Source organism: Colobus angolensis, unplaced genomic scaffold, assembly GCF_000951035.1.
Source record: "Colobus angolensis palliatus isolate OR3802 unplaced genomic scaffold, Cang.pa_1.0 Scaffold7, whole genome shotgun sequence".
NCBI classification, from domain to species: domain Eukaryota; kingdom Metazoa; phylum Chordata; class Mammalia; order Primates; family Cercopithecidae; genus Colobus; species Colobus angolensis.
In genome coordinates this window covers 30,287,717-30,308,799 of record NW_012120709.1, presented here as the reverse complement: position 1 = coordinate 30,308,799, position 21,083 = coordinate 30,287,717, and the positions used below count along the sequence as shown (strand labels likewise).

The following is a 21,083-nucleotide window of genomic DNA, read 5'->3' as shown; positions in this document are numbered from 1 at the left end:
ATGGAATTGCCATATTATACAGGAATTCCACTTCTGGGTATATATCCAAAAGAAAACAAATCATTATGTTGAAGCAATGTCTGTACTTTCATATTCATTTTGGAATTATTAACAATAGCCAAGATATGGAAATAAACTAAGTGGCCATAAACAGATTAATAGATAAAGAAAATGTGGTACTCATATACATACATTATTATGCCATAAGAAAAAAGGAAATTCTGTCATTTGAGGCAACATGGATGAACCTGGAGGACATTAAGCTTAGTGAAGTAAGCCAGATATAGAAAGACAAATACTGTATAATCTCACTTTTACATGGAATATGTATAAGGGGATTCGCCTGCCTCCGCCTCCTGAGTAGTAGGGATTACAGGCGCACGCCACTACATCTGGCTAATTTTTGTATTTTTAGTAGAGACAGAATTTCACCATATTGGTCAGGCTGGTCTCGAACTCCTGACCTTGTGATCCACCTGCCTCGACCTCCCAAAGTTCTGGGATTACAGGCGTGAGCCACCATGCCGTACCTATTTTTCTACTTTCTAAAGAGCAAGCACAATTTGTCCTACCCTGTAATGTGGGACATCCCTGCCCTGGAGCAGGTGCAACTGGAGTTTGGTGCGACTGAATTTCCAAGACACTAAGAGCGCTGTGAAAGGAGCTATCTGGACAGCATGACCAGCCACGACTGTCTGCAGGAAAAGGACTCAGCGTCCCTGTTTTGTGCTAACTATAGGTATCTGGTTAGGTAGAACAGGGAATTCAAAGTCAGAATATATGAGTGCAACTCAAGGTATGTGCTATTAACTTCCTCCTGAAAAAATTTGAAGGGCTCTTGCAAGGTGGCAATGGCCCCTAGTTATTGAAAGGCACATGTTAGTGCCAGAGCTGGTCCTAGCAGTCCTGCTTAAATGATAAAAGGCTAATGGGAAGAAGATTTAAGACTTTTTTAATGCAAGAGCGATAACCAGGGACAAGATGTGCTGGGAAGGAGACTTAACACTTTGAAACCCACTTTCACAGGCAAGCACACATGTGCACACACATCACACACAAAGACACAAGTGCAAAAAAAGTTAAGAAGGCATTTACACAGCTGCAGCTGTGAGTAAATGACCTCTGATATTTGTTGCTCTCATTGAACAATATCCCTATGATTTCAAATTCCTTGGTTTGTGTGCATAAGAAATAAACCAAAATGTATAAACATATTACCAACTAGGACGTATTACCAACTCAACCTGGTATCCGAGATTAAATTGGAATATTTATTTTTGTAAAAGGGGAAAATTAGCCTATTGCAGGAAACAAGTCCATATTTAGAATATATGCATTCATCACAACTAAAAGAAATCTAATTGTGACTTTACAATTCCTTAGAAATCTCTGTGAAGCAAATATTCCTGAGCCAGTAGTTTTGAATAATGTTTAACAATCAGAATTATTCATGCAATAAAATGCATGTTAATAATGAATTTTAGTGTTAATTTTGAAAAAATGAGGGTTTTTATTCCCTAGTGTTTATTTGCTCTGAGAATGTGCTACTCTGTATTTCATCTTCAACAGAGCTTTCTTCACCTCCTTGTTTCTCGGGGTGTACACAACAGGGTTGAGAAGGGGCGTCAGCACAGCGTAGAAAACGGCCACAACCCCATCCACAGCTTTCCTGGAGCCTGGTCTCAGGTAAATGAAAAGACCAGGGCCAAAGAAGCAAAGGACCACGATACAGTGGGAGACACAGGTCTGAAAGGCTCTGCACCTCCCCTCTGAGGTGCGGATCCGCAGGATGGAACAGACAACGGACACGTAGGACACCACTATCAGAAGAAAGCAGCCCGAGGCCACTATTCCAACAGTCACAAAAATGACAATTTCAATGGCCGTGGTGTCTGCACAGGCCAGTTTCAGGATGGGCGGTGCGTCACAGAAGTAGCGCTGGATCCGGTTGGGTCCACAGTAGAGCAAATGGAAAGTCAATATGGTCTGGACAGCGGAGTGCAGGGAGCCACTGAGCCAAGTGCTTGTGGCCAGGAGAGCACAGGAGCGCCCACTCATCATGCGGGTGTACCTGAGCGGGTAACTGATGGCCAGGTAGCGATCATAGGACATGAGTGTGTAGAGGAAACACTCGGTGCCCCCCAGGAAGTGAAAGAAATAAAGCTGAGCCACACAGCTGTGGAAAGAGATAGCCCTGCTGCTTGGGGACACCAAGGTCATCAGCATTTGGGGCACCGTGACAGTGGAGAACCACATGTCAATGAAGGACAGATTGGTGAGGAAGTAGTACATGGGGGTGTGGAGGTGAGAATCCACCCTGATCACCAGCAGGATGAGGAGGTTCCCCAGCACAGTGAGCACATAAACCACCAGGAAGATTCCAAAGAGTGGGGAGTCCAGCGCTGGGGCATGAGGAAGGCCCGTGAGAATGAAAGCTGTCACGAGGCTGGCGTTGGACATTTCTTCTCACGCTTGGTTTCTCTCCTTCTGGAGATATAAAGAGCACGCAGCATTTAGCACTTAGTTGAGAAATGAGAATCCATTCTCTATGTGGAAACTGCATCAACCAGGTAGATAATTCTGGAGTTATCACGGACTTTGCTTGTTACAAAGCTTCCTTTATAAACTGATAAAGTGATTTCCTAGTCTCTCTCTCTGTCTCACATATGCACACACAGAGACACATGTGGAAGAAATTAGGAGAGACACATTGTCTTATATTTCAATAGGTGTATAAATTACCACAAACTTAACTGTCATAAAACATGCAAATTTATTGTCTCGCCCAGGTCAGCTGGGCCCTCTGTTTAGCTCTCATCAGGTTTTAATCAACATATCACGAAGGGCTGCAATCTCATCTGGAGCTGGGGATCATTCTCCAAGCTTCTTGTGGTTGTTGGCACAGTTCAGTTCCTTCAAAAATGTTTAATATTCCAAGTTACAGAGGCAATCGTGACAAGAAATGATTGCCCACACCTTATAAATGATATTGGGCTATAACAGCTCAGTGTATCAGGCCAGTAGTTTGGTTCAGGATGATGGTTCATTTCCTGGATGACTGCCTAACTAAATGTCACTGGGACCTCACAATAGGAACACACATTTCTTCAAACATCCTAAATTTTGAATGGTCATTCCCTGTTGTGATACTAGCTAGTTAACTATTTATTTCAATGATCTTGAAATCCTTTTCCTCTTCACTGACCCCTGCCAAATAGTAACTAACCTTGGAACATGTAATTCTAACTCCTAAATTGGACCTCTTTAGTCATTCACGTCTAACTTCATTCAAGGCCTCTAATGATTCCTGTATCTGACAGCTCTTTCTCCATGTGATGTCAGATCTCTATATCTGATAGCTCTCTCAGGACTTCTGGGCTCCTTGGTTCTTTCACTCAAGTAGGCCCCAGGGTCAAGGGTCAAACCAATAGATGATTCCATGGCAGTTGGCAGTCCTGACAGCAGGCTGTCCCTGATAGATACAGAAGTGGGGAAGGGTGGGAGTTATGTATCTTCTCTGTTTTATAGACTACTTCAACTTCTACTGCTGCCAATGCCTCAGCAACCACTGAAAGTTCAGATATCACGCTCCCTGTAACTAATCAAGTCAAGGAAGAGATCTACGAAATAGTGGTGGTAGTTCCAGCTAAAAATTTTCACTCGTAATGGTGCATGTTTCAAATAGAAGTATACAGGGTATGAACATGCTTTTGTCCTCCTGGGCCGTAGTCTTAACGGTGATGGGAATCACCTTAGATGAATGGGTTGAATTGATTTCAGAAGATGAAGGAATCAAGATAAACCACAGTCCATGGATGATATGTTGCCCTGCTGTTTGGCCAGAAGGTCAGAACTGTACTCTAGAAAGAGATGGGTGGAAAGGAAGGGTGTGTCCTTAACTTTGCTTTCCTTAACTTGCATTAATCTCACTAATGTACCTATTATTTTCTGGTGCAGCTTCTCAAGCTGCAGTGTTCTTCCTTCCATAGTCAATGCAGTCAAGGCAGATTCCAAAATCTCACCATTTAGGTGTTCTGGAGAAAAGTTTATATGTTCACAGCCTTAACTGCTGGGCATTTGAGAAGTCTCAGCAGTAGCAGCAGGGTGATCCACACAACTAGACATGTGGGTAAGAAAGAAAGGTAACTGGCATTAAATAGTCTATATTGCCACTAGATGATAGGGTGAATTGGGGTATTTAACAAGAAATGAGTTTGAAGAAAATGATAGAAGAGAAAGACACATAGAGAGACGTCAGGATAGAGAACAATTGTTTCTGGTTCTCTTATTCAGCTTAAGGTTCCCCTGCTTCTTTGTTATTTTGCAACTTCTTTCTTATTGTTTAATCAAATCTTTCACCCTATTCCAATTTTCACCTAGAGATTTCTGGACCCCAGGTAGAAATGAGTCTAGAAGAAATATCTGTACTCTCAAAACAGCTTTTGCTTTCCAACAGATGACCTGAAAGTGGTCAGGATGATGATGATGTCGATCCTTGGCCTTTCCTTCCTCCTTAACTTAATCCTGGGTATGAAATTCACCTATCTGATTCCTCAGAATAAATCTATACAACTCTTCACTGCCATCCTCAGTTTCTCCTCAGGTAACTTCCTGGCTCCCCTAACACAGGCTTGTAGGTGTACTTTGATGGGTGGGTTCAGGCTGCAGTCTCTGAAAACATATATATATATGTTTATATATAAAAAACCATATATATGTATAAAACCATATATATGTTTATGTATGTTTATGTTTTCATATATGTTTATATATTTATATATGTTTATATATGTGTTTATATATATATATATCTGTAGCTTCTGAGTTAGATCTACCATAAAAGCAGGAGCAGGATCAGTCTTTGGGCAAGGTGAGTTGGACTGGGTGGAGGTTGGGAAGTCAAGTGTATATGAAAGGACTCTTTTTTTTTCTTTTGTCTGGACATCAGGTATCCTTCTGCTCTGGGCACTCACGCTATATCACAATAAGCTGAAGCAAGGCCAATCCGTGCACTTCTCTAGTTATAGGATCACCTGGATCATGAATACTGCTTACTTAAATGTTTTCTTCTTGTCTGTCTGTGGTGAGTGTCTCCAGGGCCCTTGAAGGGTGTTAAGAACCAATCCATCCCCGACAGAGGGAAGGGTAAAAAGATGGGATAGGGGAATAGAGGGAAAAGTGCCAAACCTTGCATTTTAAAAGGCTGCAGCTCACCTGGATTCATTCTCTGATGACAGTTCTTCCAAGAAGAGCGGGAGGTCAGGCTTATGCGAGATGTCTGCTGTGCCTGGCCTCAGAGGGTAGCTCCTCATCTCCGCCTTTTATTTTGCCTTTCACACCCTCCCCCACTTTAGGGTAGAGATAACCATCAAAGTTATGACCAAGGTGGGTGTCTGAGACACAAAGGTCAGCCACTGTGGAGAGGAACAGTGACCCTGGGAGTACAGTGTAGTGTCAAGGCAGTTTGAGGGCAGAGAGAATATCTGATGCTAGATGGCCATCTACCAAAACCGAAGTCTCTCCTTTCCTAAGAAGTCTTTAAAAATTCATTTGTAATTACACTTCCTAACGCCAAAAGAATCATGTTCTCTTTCAAAAAGAATCCTCAATTTTCTTAAGCTGAACAGAATTTAAGCTATTGTACATACACTTCCAGTTTCTTCCACTAAAACATTCACCTCCCAGATGGTTTTGGGTAGTTAAAAGGGATCCACTGGGCTTTGGGTCAGGGTCTTCAGCCAAATTGGAGGGAATTGCTTCTGACTCTCCATTGTCCTTTCATCTCACTCCCTGGAATCTCTTTTCCCTAGGAATCCTCTCTCTCCTAGAGTGCAAGTTGTCTACCAGTAGCTCTACCTGCCTGAACATCCATACATCTGACACAGAATGTAAGGAATCTGAGAAGTCTATCAAAGGTATTTCATTACCAGAACACACTGCAATGCCTCGGAGCATTGTCCGTGCACACGCTGTGAACTCAAAGGAAGACATCCTAAACAAACAAGTTCAAACACGTCGCGTAACCTGGGCTCTGTGATTTGGCAATCTATTTCTTGCAGTATATGCTCATCTTTATGGAAAAAGCTTTGTGGGTGTGTGCTGGGTCTCCAACCATGTTGTCTCTGTTTGGAATTATGGTCGGGGTTTGTAAAAAGATCTGGAAGAGGGTTTTTTAACAAATCCTGGCCTGCTGAACAAATAGTTTCTTCTGCAACATTTGTTGTTAATATAATAAATATTATAACGTAAATAACACTTTCTGTATTGTTAAGTCTATACATCACAAACACTTATAATAATATATGATAGTTTTATTGTATTGTGAAATATTTCAAACATACATAAGAAATACAAAACAATGATCAAACACCTATGTACACATCACCCAACTTTATAAAATTTAAACATTATTTCCTGAAGAAGTTTTTCAATCAAATTTATAGATATAACTGATGTTCCTCTAAAAACTTCTCTAATTTCATTTCCCTCTCTTGTTTCCTATCATAAAACACTTTTAAGAATGCATTGCTGATGATTCACATTCATGTTGACATTTTCATTACAAATTTATGCATCTATAAAAATTATATAGACCAGCTTTTCAAATGTGTGAAAGTTGGTAACTATTACACTGTAGAGATCATGTTGTATTTATTTTAATAAATTGATGAAATAAATCTTCTAATTATTTTAGAATTCCTGAATCTATCTATATAAGCAGAACTTGGTTCCTTCATGCCTTTTTGTGGTTCATACTTTGTGGTGCTAAATAATATTCCACTGAAAGAATGTACCACAGTTTGCTTATCTATTTCACCTACTGAAGGACATCTTGGTTGTTTCCAAGTTTGGGTAGTTATGAATAAAGCTGTTATAAACTCCTGTGTGCAGGTTTTTGTATGAACATAAGCTTTCAACTTTTGGGGGTAAATCCCAAGGAAGATGATTGCTGGGTTATATGAGAAGAATGTGTTTAGTTTTGTAAAAAACTTCCAAACTGTCTTCCAAAGTGGCTATACCATTTTGCATTCTACCAGCAATATATGAGAGTTCCTGCCACACGACATCCTTGCCAGCATTTGATGTTGTCAGTATTTTGTATTTTGACCCTTTTAATAGGTGTGAATATGTCTCGTTGTTTTAATTTGCAATTCTCTAGTGATATATAATATGAAAAGCATCTTTTCATATGGTTTCTTGGCATCTATGAGGTATCTGTTCCATTCTTTTGCCCTGTTTGTAATCAGCTTTTTCATTTTTTTGTTGAGTCTTTAAATGCTATTTGCATATTTTGGATAACAGTCCTTTACCAGATATGTCTTGCAAATACTCTCTCCCGGCCCGTGGTTTGTATTTTCATTCTTGACAATGTCTTTTGTAGCACACTAGTTTTTAATTTTAATAAAGTCCAGCTTATTAATTCTTATTGTGCCTTCAGTGTTCTATCAAAAAAGTCATCATCATGCCCAAATTCATCTAGATTTTCTTCTGTCTTCTAGTTTTATCTATTTCCACGATTCATTTTTATTTAATTTTTTTGGAAGGTACAAGGTGTGTGTTCAGATTTCTCTGTTTGCATGATGATGTCCAGTTTTTCTGGCAGCATTTGTTGAAAAGCCTTCATTGAATTTCCTTTGCTCCTGAATCTATTTCTGGGCTCTCTGCTCTATTCCATTGATGTATTTGTCTTTTTTTTTTCACTAGTACCACATTGTCTTGATCACTACAGCTTCATAGTAAGTCCTGAAGTCAGGTAATGTCAGTCCTCTGACTTTGTTCTTCTGAAATACTATGTTGGCTATTCTGAGTCTTTTGCATCTCCCTATAAACTTGAGAATCCACTTGTCAATGTCCACAAAATAATTTGCTGAGATTTTTATTGGAATATGTTGAAATATATATACAGAGAGAGAGATTAAGTTAGGCAAAATTGACATCTTGACAATATTGAGTCTTCCTATCCATGAACATGTAATATATATCCATTTACTGAGTTATTTGATTTTTTATCATAGTTTTATAATTTTCCTCATGGATTTTGTTACAGTTGGTGCAAAAGTAATTGTGGTTTTTTACCATTACTTTTAATGGCAAAAAGCCACAATTACTTTTACACGAACATAGTATTCTGTTAGATTTATAGCTAAGTATTTTAATTTGGGGGATGCCAACATAAACAGGATTGTGTTTTTCGCATTTCAGATTTCACGTGTTCATTTCTGGCATATAAGAAGACAATTGACTTTTTTGTACATTAACCTGCATCCAGTATTTTGAGGTTTTATTTTTTTAATCTTTCAGGTTTTCTATACATACAATCATGTCATCTATGAACAAAGACAGTTTTATTTATGACTTCCCAATTCGTATACATTATCTTTTCTTCTTGTACTTCTAGCACATCTAGTATGATGAAAAGGAATGATTAGAGGAGACATATTTGCTTTGTTCCTGATCTTAGTGGGAAAGCTTCTCATTTCTCATCATTAAGTATGATGTTTAAGTAGATTTTTTTCTAAATGTTCTTTATCAAATTGAGGTAGTTCCCCTCTATTTCTTGTTTTGGGAGAGTTTTTATTATAAATCAATGTTGGATTTTGTCAAATGCTTTTTCTGTATCTATTGATATGATCATGTGATTTTTCCTTGTTAGCCTGTTATGTGATGGGTTGCATTAGTTGATTTTCAATGCTGAAATATCTTGTTGAAGATGTTTGCATATACCTTCACGAGAGATGTTCTGTAGTTTATTTGCTTATAATGTCTTTGTCTGGTTTTGGGTAGCACTAACTACCCTTATAGAATGTTAAAAATTCCTCTGCTTCTGTCTTCTGGAAAAGGTTATAAAAAATTGGTATAATTTCTTCTTTAAATATTTAGTACATTTCAGAGGAGCATCTATCTGGGCCTTGTGCTTTCTATTTTGGAAGGTTATTAATCATTAATTCAATTTACGTAATAGATACAGACCTATGAAGATTGTCCTTATGTTGATTGTGGTACATTGTTTTTTTCAAAGAATTGGTTATCAAATTTGTGGCCATAGAGGTGTTCACAGAATTATTTTATTATTATTTTTCTCCCCATGGGATCTGTTGTTATATGCCCTCTTTCATTTCTGATATTAGTAATTTGTGTCTTCTCTTTTTTTTTCTAACTTAGCTGGCTGGAAGTTTTATTAATTTTACTAATCATTTTGCAAAACCAGTTTTGGGTTTTCTTTAATTTTCTCTGCTGATTTCCTATTTTCAACTTCATTGACTTCTCTGATTTTTTTCTTCTAATTATTTTGGATTTGATTTCATCTTCTTTTTCCAGTTTCCTAAAATGGAAGTTTAAATTACTGATTGTAAGTATTTCTTCTTTCCAATTACAATTGAGCAACACAGGTTTGAACTATGTAGGTCTGCTTATACATGGATTTTTTTCAATAAATATGTTGCAAAATATTTCAGAAATCTGTGGCAATTTGAAAATTCTTGCAGACAAGCTGCATAGACTAGAAATATCGAAAAAAATTAGAAAACACTGGGTATGTCATGAATGCATAATACCTGTAGATACTAGTCTATTTTGTCATTTACTATGACATTATATACACAAATCTGTTGTAAAAAGTTAAAATTTATCAACACATGCACACAAACACAGATGATACGTGGCACCATTTGCAATTGAGAGAAATATAAAAAAATGCAGTGTTAAAAACTGCATAAAAATTACTGTAGTACTTGTTGTACTACTGTAATAATTTCATAGCCACCTCTGTTGCTATTGTGGTGAGCTCAAGTGTTGACCATCCACTGAAAATGGCATGATACTAATCATATCCATGTGAGCAGTTTGTTTATCTTTCCAATAAATTGCATATCACAGTAAAAAGTAATCTCTCACGGTTCTTGCATATTTTCATGTTTAGTGCAATACAGTAAATCTTGAATAACACCATGGGACTCACATGAAGTGCCACTAGTGATGCTGGAAGTGCTCCCAAGAAGCAAAGTCATGTAGTTAGAACAAAAAGTTGAACTGCTTTATATGTACCATAGATTGAGATTTGCAACTGCAGCTGTTCACCATTTCAAGACAAATGAATTAAATGTAAGGATCATAGTATAAAATGGAAAACAAACTTACGAAGCTATCACTGAAGTTATGCCAGCAAATAAAAAAAAGTGTGCTTTTTGCTAAATACCTTTTTTTTTATTTTTTTTTTTTTTATTTTTTTTTGAGACGGAGTCTCGCTCTGTCACCCAAACTGGAGTGCAGTGGCCGGATCTCAGCTCACTGTAAGCTCCGCCTCCCGGGTTTACGCCATTCTCCTGCCTCAGCCTCCCGAGTAGCTGGGACTACAGGCGCCAGCCACCTCGCCTGGCTAGCTTTTTGTATTTTTTTAGTAGAGACGAGGTTTCACCGTGTTAGCCAGGATGGTCTCGATCTCCTGACCTCGTGATCCACCCGTCTCGGCCTCCCAAAGTGCTGGGATTACAGGCTTGGGCCACCGTGCCCGGCTGCTAAATACCTTTTAATCTCACATTGAAAATGTAGCTTTTGGAGCGGTGGCTCACACCTAGAATCCCAGCACTTTTGGGAGGCTGAGGTGGGCAGATTGCCTGAGGTCAGAAGTTCAATACCAGCCTGGCCTACATGGGAAAACCCCATCTCTACTAAAGACACAAAAATTAGCTGGGTGTGGTGGCAGTTGCCTGTAATTCCAGCTATTCAGGAGGCTGAAGCAGGAGAATCGCTTGAATCCAGGAGGCAGAGGTTGCAATGAGCAGAGTCCATGCCATTGCACTCCAGCCTAGGTGGTAAGAAGGAAACTCCATCTCAAAAAAAAAAAAAGAAAGGAAAGAAAATGTAGCTTTCATGTCATTGCAGGATTGTTATAAGAAAGACATACCTGACCGGGTGCAAAGGCTCATGCCTGTAATCCCATGATATGTGTAAGTGGAGATACACAATCCCTCTTATTAAAAAGAAGGGTGCATAATGATAGAACAATAATACAATCAACCAATGTTGCTTAATGTTTGCCTTGTCTATCCCTTTTGTATTATTTTTCAATTTTTACTTCTGCTTCTGTATTAGGTGTGCCTCAAGTAAACTATATTTGAATTGCTTAACTTAATGCAGCAATCTCTGACTTCTAATAGATAGAAGCGTCAAAGCCTCAAGGCTTTGATAGTAAGAAATTGATGGGTCTCAAAGACTGAAATTGTGTCATTGAATAGAGGTGCTAAGAGCCACAATGCAAAGAACACATACAGGAGTACACCGTCAGAGAGAAATGTTAATTGACCACCTCTCCATTCCATGTCTGGCTGCTTTGGAAGGTGTCGATCCCATATCTTTTTGAGATTATTTCTTAAATCTAGAAAATGTCCGTGTTCGCTTAGTTACGTCTAGTCATCACTCTAATTCATCAACCTTAGGGCTTTAGGCTAGTATAAGGATTAGGTATAGACTAATATAAATATGGAGAAAGTTATCTTTTGTAGATATTTGCAAAAATAAAAAGAGTTTACCGGCATTTTAACAGAGAAATAAAGGTACATTTATTATTTCAGGCCACTGGAAGGATCATTATTGTAGCATTCTTAGGAAACAAAAAATATGACATAATTGTGTCAACCATTTGGAAAGATTAAAATTTTCATGTTTCCCGTTTCCACAATGCTCTAATGCAGGCCAGCAAACTTTTATTAACTGAATAAAACAAAACACCAGGAACAATTCCCCTAGAGTCCCGGGTGAGTCTGTTTGGCATTTCCTACTAAATTTTGTAATTGTGACTGATTTTTCAGATTTAAAATGCTTTGATTACAATAATAGTAACTAACCTCTTTCACTCAATGTTCCCAAGAGTCATTCTCAATCAAATCCCTAAGACCAAGCATGAGCTTCAAATGTCACAGTTTATTAATGGCCTATTTTAATACAGGAAAGGACATATCACATCCGAGAGTCAGAGAAAGAGGTAGAAGCTCAAAGTTCCACTTACCTTATAAAGGATGTAGAGTTTTCAGAATATATACATGAAAATAACTGGTAAGAAAATTCCAAGTCAACATAATGATAGATTTTATGGTAGAGATGTACAAAGATGTAACAGACTATCCGCAGTAAGTCTGTCAGGCTAGAATAATATTTTGGAAGAATATTGATATTTTGACCTTGATAGGACTACATGATCCTAAATATCTCTTTCAATCCTGAGATATTTTTCTGGATCTTAAAATGTTCCAGTTACTCAAAGTAGTAAGATCATTTCCAAACATGGAACATGCTGCTGAGATTAACATATCTGCATTTACTAAACTAGAGCTAAGCCCTAGTTCTGCTTTACCAGACTTCTCATCTTGTTTTCCCTTTCTGCGAAAGTGGGAACAAGAGCCCCTACTATGCCTGTCTGTGAGTAATGAAAGTCTTTGAGTCACACAGAGCTGCATTCAATCTGGCTCTGCTACCTACTACCATGTGATTTTAAGTAAGTTACTTAACCTCCATAAATTTCTGCAAAACGTTTATTTTAACAGTTCTCGATGAAAAGAGTCAAACTCTGTAAAATATTTGAAAAGATTTATTCTGAGCCAAATGAGTGACCATGGCCCATGACACAGCCCTTAGAAGGTCCTGAGACCATGTGCCCAAGGTGGTTGGGGTGCAACTTGGTTTTATACATTTTAGGGAGACACGAGATATCTAGGAAATACATTTGAGAAATACATTGATTTGGTCTGGAGAGGTGGGATAATTTGAAGCTGGAAAGGGACTTCCAGGCTATAGGTAGATTTAAACATGTTCTAGTTTACAATAGGTTGAGTTTGTCTAAAGACCTGGGATTAATAGAAAGGCAATGTTCAGGTTAAGATAAAAGACTGTGGAGACCAAGCTTCTTGTGAAGTCTCATAGTGGCTGCCCTTAGAAACAATAGATGACAGATGTTTCCTACTGAGGTCTTTAAAAGGTGCTAGCCCAAAATCTCCTTAAGCTGATAAGCTACTTCAGCAAAGTCTCAGAACACAAAATCGGTGTGCAAAAATCACAAACATTCCTATACATCAGTAATAGACAAACCGAGAGCTTCGGCTTGGTTCATGAGTGAACTCCCATTCACAATTGCTACAAACAATAAAATACCTAGGAGTACAACTTACAAGAGATGTGAAGGACCTCTTCAAGGAGAACTACAAACCACTGCTCAAGCAAATCAGAGAGGACACAAACAAATGAAAAAACATTCCATGCTCATGGATAGAAAGAATCAATATCATGAAAATGGCCATACTGCCCAAAGTAATGTATAGATTCAATGCTATCTCCATCAAGCTATGATCAGCTTTCTTTACAGAATTAGAAAAAACTATTTTAAAGTTCATATGGAACCAAAAAGAGCCCATATAGCCAAGACAATCCTAAGCAAAAGAACAAACCTGGAGGCATCACGCTTCCTGACTTTAAACTATACTACAAGGCTACAGTAACCAAAACAGCATGGTACTGGTACCAAAACAGATATATAGATCAATGGAACAGAACAGAGGCTTCAGAAATAACACCACACATCTACAACCATCTAATCTTTGATGAATCTGACAGAAACAAGCAATAGGAAAAGGATTCCGCATTTAACAAATGGTGTTGGGAAAACTGGCTAGCCATATGCAGAAAACTGAAACTGGACCCCTTCCTTACACCTTATACAAAAATTAATGCAAGATGGATTAAAGACTTAAATGTAAGATCTAAAACCATAAAAATTCTAGGAGAAAACCTAGGCAATACCATTCAGGACATAGATATGGGCAAAGACTTCATGACTAGAACACCAAAAGCAAGGGCAACAGAAGCCAAAATTGACAAATGGGATCTAATTAAACTAAAGAGCTTCTGAACACCAAAAGAAACTATCACAAGAGTGAACAGGCAACCTAGAGAATGGGAGAAAATTTTTGCAATCTATCCATCTGACAAAGGGCTAATATCCAGAATCTACAAAAAACTTAAACAAATTTATAAGAAAAAAACAAACAACCCCATCAAAAAGTGGGTGAAGGATGTGAACAGACACTTCTCAAAAGAAGATATTTATGTGCCCCACAAACATATGAAAAAAAGCTCATCATCACTAGTCAGTAGAGAAATGCAAATCAAAACCACAATGAGATACCACCTCATGCCAATTAGAATGGTGATCATTGAAAAGTCAGGAAACAACAGGTGCTGGAGAGGATGTGGAGAAATAGGAATGCTTTTACACTGTTGGTGGGAGTGTAAATTTGTTCAACCATTGTGGAAGACAGTGTGGCAATTCCTCAGGGATCTAGAACCAGAAATACCATTTGACCCAGCAATTCCATTACTGGGTATATACCAAAAGGATTATAAATCATTCTACTATAAAGACACATGCACATGTGTGAACTGTGTTTATCATGGCACAGTCCACAATAGTAAAGACTTGGAACCCAACCCAAACGTCCATCAGTGACAGACTGGATAAAGAAAATGTGTCATATACACACCATGGAATACTATGCAGCCCTAAAAAAGGATGAGTTCATGTCCTTTGTAGGGACATAGATGAAGCTGGAAACCATCATTCTCAGCAAACTAACACAGGAACAGAAAACAAAACACCCCATGTTCTCACTCATAAGTGGGAGTTAAACAATGAGAACACATGGACACAGGGAGAGGACCATCACACACTGGTGCCTGAGGGGTGTGGAGGGCTAGGGGAGGGACACTATTAAGAGAAATACCTAATGTAGATGACGGATTGATGGGTGCAGCAAACCATCATGGCATGTGTATACCTATGTAACAAACCTTCACGTTCTGCACATGTATCCCAGAACTTAAAGTATAATAATAATAATAAGTAACCTGGTAAGAGGAGTCAGGAATGGGGGAGGGAGAGAGAAGGGAGAGACAGAAATATGCAATTTTAAAGAGAGTACTGAGGGTAGGTTTTATGATCAATGAAGTCTCTCGATCATTTTAAACCTCACTTTCCACAACCAAAAAAGAAGCTCATGGTAGTATATGATAGTTATGAAAATGAAATGAGTCTATGACATAAAACAACACTACACATAAACTGAGAAGTTCTATACATGTGTTGATTATAATTAATCTATGAACTGTAATTTTTCCATGTGATCTTTGGCAAACCATTTCTTGTGGCAGACATCTGCATCTGTGGCAGAAACTGCTAGACGTGCCCCATTTCCATGCCTCACATGCCCCTTCCCAATAGAGTGTGGGGATTTTCAGTTAGGCACATAGCCACTCAGTATAAAAGTAACATTTCCCAGCTTGCCTCTCACCTGGATGTGATCAGGTGACTAAGTTCTGGCTAATAGAAAAGGTTTGAAATTGTCATGTGGTAGATCCCAGAAATCTACTTTGAGAGACACTGACATGTTCTTATGGTTCCCACGCTCCTCCTACCATCCCATTTTTTCCATCCTGCTGCATTGGACATAGATATGGTAGCTGGAGCTACATAATGAACCATAAGAATGAAGACCGGCCGGGCGCGGTGGCTCAAGCCTGTAATCCCAGCACTTTGGGAGGCCGAGGCGGGCGGATCACGAGGTCAGGAGATCGAGACCATCCTGGCTAACACGGTGAAACCCCGTCTCTAATAAAAAATACAAAAAAAACTAGCCGGGCGAGGTGGCGGGCGCCTGTAGTCCCAGCTACTCGGGAGGCTGAGGCAGGAGAATGGCGGGAACCCGGGAGGCGGAGCTTGCAGTGAGCTGAGATCCGGCCACTGCACTCCAGCCTGGGCGACAGAGCGAGACTCCGTCTCAAAAAAAAAAAAAAGCTGCTAATCTACCATGATCAAGTAGGATTTATCCGTGGTATGCAAGGTTGCTTTGACATACACAAATCAATAAATGTGATTCACCACAAAAACAGAACTAAAACCAAAAAACACAGGATTATCTCGATGGATACAGAAAGAACTTTCAATAAAATTCAACATCACTTTATGTTAAAAACCCTCAATAAACTAGGCATTAAAAAACTTAGTACAAAATATTGAGAGCCTTTTATGACAAACTCACAGCCAACATCATGCTGAATGGGCAAAAGCCAGAAGGCTTCTCTTTGAAAACTGCAACAAGACAAGGATGTCCTCTATTACCACTCTTATTCAACATAGTACTGGATGTTCTAGGCAGAGAGCAGTTAGGTGAGAGAAAGAAATAAAAGGCAAACAAATATGGAAAGAGGAAGTCAAACTATCTCCTTTTACCATCCAACACAGTAATTCCACTCTTAAGAATGTATCCAAGACAAAAAAAAAAATATTCACACAAAAACAGAAACTCAAATGTGCATAGATGCTATGTTCATAATAGCCAAAATTTGAAACAACTCAAGTGCCTATTATCTGAAGAATAGATACACAAACTGTGGTATATCTATGCAATCTATACAATTGATCATCTTCAATAGTACAAAGGCAGAAACTACTGATACCTGAATCATTTGTATTACTGTCAAAGCATCAACTTAAGTGAAAGGAACAAGGTACAAAATACTATATGCTATAAGATTCCATTTATGTAAAAATTTTAAAAATTCAAAATTACAGTAATATGAAACATGTCAGTGGTTTTCAGGAGCTGGGGTGGGGGAAGAAAAGCATTTACTGCAAAAGACCACCAGAAAACTTTTTAAGGTAATGGAAATATTTTTAAAATATTGTCATATTGATGACAGTGCCTACATGACTGTATACATGTCAAAATTTAACAAATTATACATTTTAAATTACTTATTAAATATAAAGCATACCTCAATAAATGGATTTTAAAATATGTACATAGACACATGTAAATAATCTCACTTTGAAGAGCAGCTGAAAGTCTATTTTAAGACATTATGAACATTTCAGATTTTTTTAAAGTTTTCAAAGTTTCTATTTCTCTGAGGTTTTAAAGCAGGTCTCTAAGTTTTTCCTGAAAACACCTAAGGGAGTTTTCCAGGAAATCTCAACTTTTTAACTATGATTAGTTACTTCAATTCTAACATTATTTGATTGCAGTAATAATAAACCTTCATTATGCAATAGTCCCAAGAGACATTCTAATCCACATATCTGAAGGTAAACAAAAAATCTTAAAGATCACAATTATAATCACTTTAACATAGGGAAGGTCATATTCTTTTCTGGGGAGAGCAAATAAGGCAGATGTATCTAAAATCAAGTCATAATATGCCTGATGAATAAGCAGAACACCTAAACAAAATGCTGAAGGTTAAAGAGATTCCTTCACTGAATACAAATATAATATTTTCTAACAATCAAGAATGTTCAAGTAAAATAAGATGATTTAAGAATAGCAAGTTTAATGTCACTGTGAAATAACTTGTTGAAGATATTGTAGAACTTTTTAGGACAAAGTTGGCTCAGATGCCCTTTAAGTTTTCTTCTAACCTGACTTTCTGTGGGTTTGAAAAACTTCAATTTTCTGGATGGATCCACTGAAGAAATAGAAATTGACTGAATAGACAGGAAATTAGATTCCTACCGCTGAAAAAGAAAACTGAGAGTTGAGAAGCTTTCAGTCATTTTACCAGTGATCTAAAATAGAAGTCAAGGACCTATGCTTAATTCAATCGTGTCTAATGCCTTGATTCACTACCAAATCGAAATCCTGTTGGCAAAAATGTAGTCCTTGAAACTCAGAGGAATATTCAAAGTTTGAGATACACTAGATATGTAGGATGAAATGATTAAATAATGGTGTAACACTTGGAGTTAGTATAAATCAAGACTTAGACTTCTTCAGTGGGACTAAGAAAAATAACTGGGAAAACTAATTAAAGGTTACAAAAAGATAGCTTCTCAATCAAGGGAAGATGGATGGAGTATTCCAGCTAAAATTGAATAACCATTATGGTTATTCATAGCATTTATTTTACTTATTTGTCTAAGTTTCTGTCTCCCTTAACTATATTGTAAGCTTCCTAGGGGAAGTTTTTGATGGTAACATTTTTGCTTTGTTTTTGCTTTATATTTTTGTTTCCCTGTGGTATGGCTCCAGCACCTGGAAATTTGCATGATATATGGCATATGCTCAAGAAAACTATGTGTTAATTAAAAGAATGAATAAATGAAAAAATAATAATAATAACAGCTTCTGGCAGGCCACTTTTCCCAGGTAGAGAGTCTGAGGAAATGGCCTCCCTTAAAGAGGAAATTCTGTGTGCACCACGTTAAAAAATTCAGAGATATAAATTGGTTGTTTTAACTTGAAACTAGAGGACTAGCCACAAAATAATACACCAGAGGACAGTGCTTCAACTGAATTACACAGACATGAAATAGATCTTCAGTGAAGCTGGGCAGTATTCAGAGATTAAGCGGAGTGTTTCATACACATCTTTTTGATAGATCAAATACATGTTTTGGCTTCCACTTTTTTGCAGTATTATTAATAATCTACTCTTCAAATGGCTGGAAAAAAAATGTTGAGTATAAAAGGCTTCTTTGGGAAAACCTGTAAGAATCAGTTGGAGAAGGGAAGGGGAAACATTTGTTATTCTTTTGGATGCTGCCTAAATGTAACATGGCAAACAACAACAAATAATCATTTTCCCGTAAGATTTTTTTTCAAAATATTTAAAATAGTTTACACAAATTATGAATTATGTATCACGGACCTACTTGTTCCATAACAGTGTAGACATCAAAACATTTATGTTATATAAAGTAAAACCAAAGGAAAACTAAGTAGCTTTAGGGAAAGACTGATCGGAATAATTTGTGTCCAATTGTATATTACACTGATATTCAAAAGTTGGTAATAACAACAAAAATGGCTAGAGATAAATATAGACTCCCCTTAACTTGTCTTGGCTAGTTTTAACAGTTTGTGTTCTTTGATTTAGAAGATACCTTCAAAATTGAAATAACTTTGAGAAAAGTAACTCAAGTTTTTTGTTTGTTTGTTTTTTGTTTGTTTTGAAATGGAGTCTCACTCTGTCACCAGGCTGAAGTGCATGGCATGATCTCAGCTCACTGCAACCTCCACTTCCTGGGTTAAGCAATTCTCCTGCCTCAGCCTCTTGAGTAGCTAGGACTACAGGCACATGTCACTATGCCCAGCTAATTTTTGTATTTCTAGTAGAATCAGGGTTTCACCATGTTGGCCAGGATGGCTCAGTATCTTGACCTCTTGATCCACCTACCTCGGCCTCCCAAAGTGCTGGGATTACAGGCATGAGCCACCGCACCCTGCCTAACTCAAGTTTTATTAATCTTCTTTTTCTCAATTTTTCAAATAATTGACTGGACTCTCAGTTAAGTATGCCTCTCTTCTTAGGAACAGAATTTAGCTGGGAAAATAGGTCAGGAAGAGCAAAAAAGAGACAGGAAGCAGCACTGTGTAAAAGAGACTAAAATCATAAAGACTAGAATTATAGGGACCTTGAGGATGATTTCATTCAATCCAAACTTTTAAATATGAGAATACTGAAGTCAGAAGAAGTAATGTCATTTACCAAAGGGACCACATTTAATAAAGTCAGAAGCAGACTGTGAACGAATCACTCTTGACTCCTCACACGAAGTTTTTTCTACTTCACTCTTATCACAGATATTGGGAGTCAAAAACTTCCTTAAGCTGAGTGTCATCTCTGTATTTTTTTTTTTCCAGAGATGTGCGGCCCACTAAGCATTGCCTGCAATGGACATCCCAAATCAGACCACAGTGACTGAGTTTACCCTGACGGCCTTTCCTGTTCTTCAAAAGCTTCAAATTTCCCTTTTTGTGGTCCTCTTCTTTACTTACATGCTTACTCTCACAGGAAACCACCATTTCCCTAATATGAGCGAATCATTGCCTCCAAACCCCAATGTACTTCTTCCTCAGTAATTTGTCATTTTTGGACATTTTTTTCACCACCTCAGTTACCCCAAAGCTATTAGCCTGTCTCCTGCAGGACAAGAAGATCATATCTTTTGCTGGGTGCATCACCCAAACTTATTTCTTCTTTTCTTGGGGACAGTGGAGTTTATCCTCGTGGCAGTGATGTCCTCTGACCACTACGTGGCCATCTGTGACCCCTGCACTACACCATCATCATCAACAGGAGGGCCTGTCTCCTACTAGTTCTGGGCTCCTGGGTTGGAGCCTTCCTGTCTGTGCTGTGCCCAACCATTGTGGTGTCCAGATTGCCTTTCTGTTACAAGGAAATTAGTCACTTCTTCTGTGACATCGCCCCTCTGCTACACATGTCCTGTATAGACACTCATTTCATCGAGATGATAAACCTCCTCTTATCTTCCCTCATCCTCCTGACCTCACTGGTGCTCACCGCTGTGTCCTACATCTACATCATTTCTACCATCCTGCACATCCCCTCAGCAAAGGACATTGGAAGGCCTTTTCCACCTGCGCTTCCCACATCACCATCGTTTCCATGGCATATGGGAGAAACATCTTCATGTATGTGAGGCCCAGCCAGAGTCACTCACTCGATTTTGACAAGGTGACAGCTGTCCTTACCACAATGCTGACCCCTTTTCTGAATCCCTTCATTTATAGTCAAAGAAATGAAAAGGTAAAGGAAGTCTTGAAAGAAGCAGTCAGCTAAATTATGTCCTCATGGCACAGGAGAACTTAAAACTTTAACCAAGCTCTTTTGCTCAGAATGGTTATTTTCATCTCTAGTTCAGTGTAGAGAAAGACAGATTTAGACACCAGAAAATCAAAGGCATATGGGAAGGTATGAATAGGCTCAGTGCCGCACCAGAGGCAAAGTATTACAGTCACAGTTTAGAAGAGACAATTCTGCTACAGAGAAAATAACATTCCCTGAACTCTATTATTGAACCACTGCACATTCACAATATCATGGATCAATGAAAAATAGAAAACTAAAATTAAAAAAACTAAATTTTGAGCCTGACTTTATCACTTTTTTTTTTAATCAAGTGGCACTTAGCCTGTCTGACCATTTGTTTTCTCATCTGTGAAATGGGGACGTTGTGCTTTTTCTTTTTGTTGTTGTAGGCTTAGCCAAGATGGTCTAAGAAATGGAACATATAATTA

The 21,083-nt window shown here is 38.1% G+C and overlaps 2 protein-coding genes across 2 annotated transcripts; one reads left to right on the top strand and one right to left on the bottom strand.

Moving 5' to 3' along the window:
• Positions 1 to 1,524: 1,524 nt before the first annotated feature.
• LOC105501167 (olfactory receptor 10G8) lies at positions 1,525 to 2,460 on the bottom strand. The gene has a single exon (XM_011927013.1). It carries the CDS (start codon positions 2,458 to 2,460, stop codon positions 1,525 to 1,527), a length of 936 nt encoding a protein of 311 aa, XP_011782403.1.
• A 980-nt stretch (positions 2,461 to 3,440) lies between these two features.
• TMEM225 (transmembrane protein 225) lies at positions 3,441 to 6,247 on the top strand. Its single transcript, XM_011927012.1, has 4 exons — positions 3,441 to 3,846; positions 4,457 to 4,603; positions 4,949 to 5,083; positions 5,811 to 6,247. Exons 1-4 carry the CDS (start codon positions 3,666 to 3,668, stop codon positions 6,035 to 6,037), a joined length of 690 nt encoding a protein of 229 aa, XP_011782402.1. The 5' UTR covers positions 3,441 to 3,665; the 3' UTR covers positions 6,038 to 6,247.
• The last annotated feature ends 14,836 nt before the right edge of the window (positions 6,248 to 21,083 follow it).

Coding starts and splice junctions, on each gene's coding strand:
- LOC105501167 (XM_011927013.1), bottom strand. CDS start 2,460: ATGTCCAACGCCAGCCTCGTGACAGCTTTCATTCTCACGGGCCTTCCT.
- TMEM225 (XM_011927012.1), top strand. CDS start 3,666: ATGGTGCATGTTTCAAATAGAAGTATACAGGGTATGAACATGCTTTTG. Junction 3,847..4,456: donor CCCTGCTGTTTGGCCAGAAG/GTCAGAACTGTA, acceptor GCTTTCCAACAG/ATGACCTGAAAGTGGTCAGG. Junction 4,604..4,948: donor CATCCTCAGTTTCTCCTCAG/GTAACTTCCTGG, acceptor TCTGGACATCAG/GTATCCTTCTGCTCTGGGCA.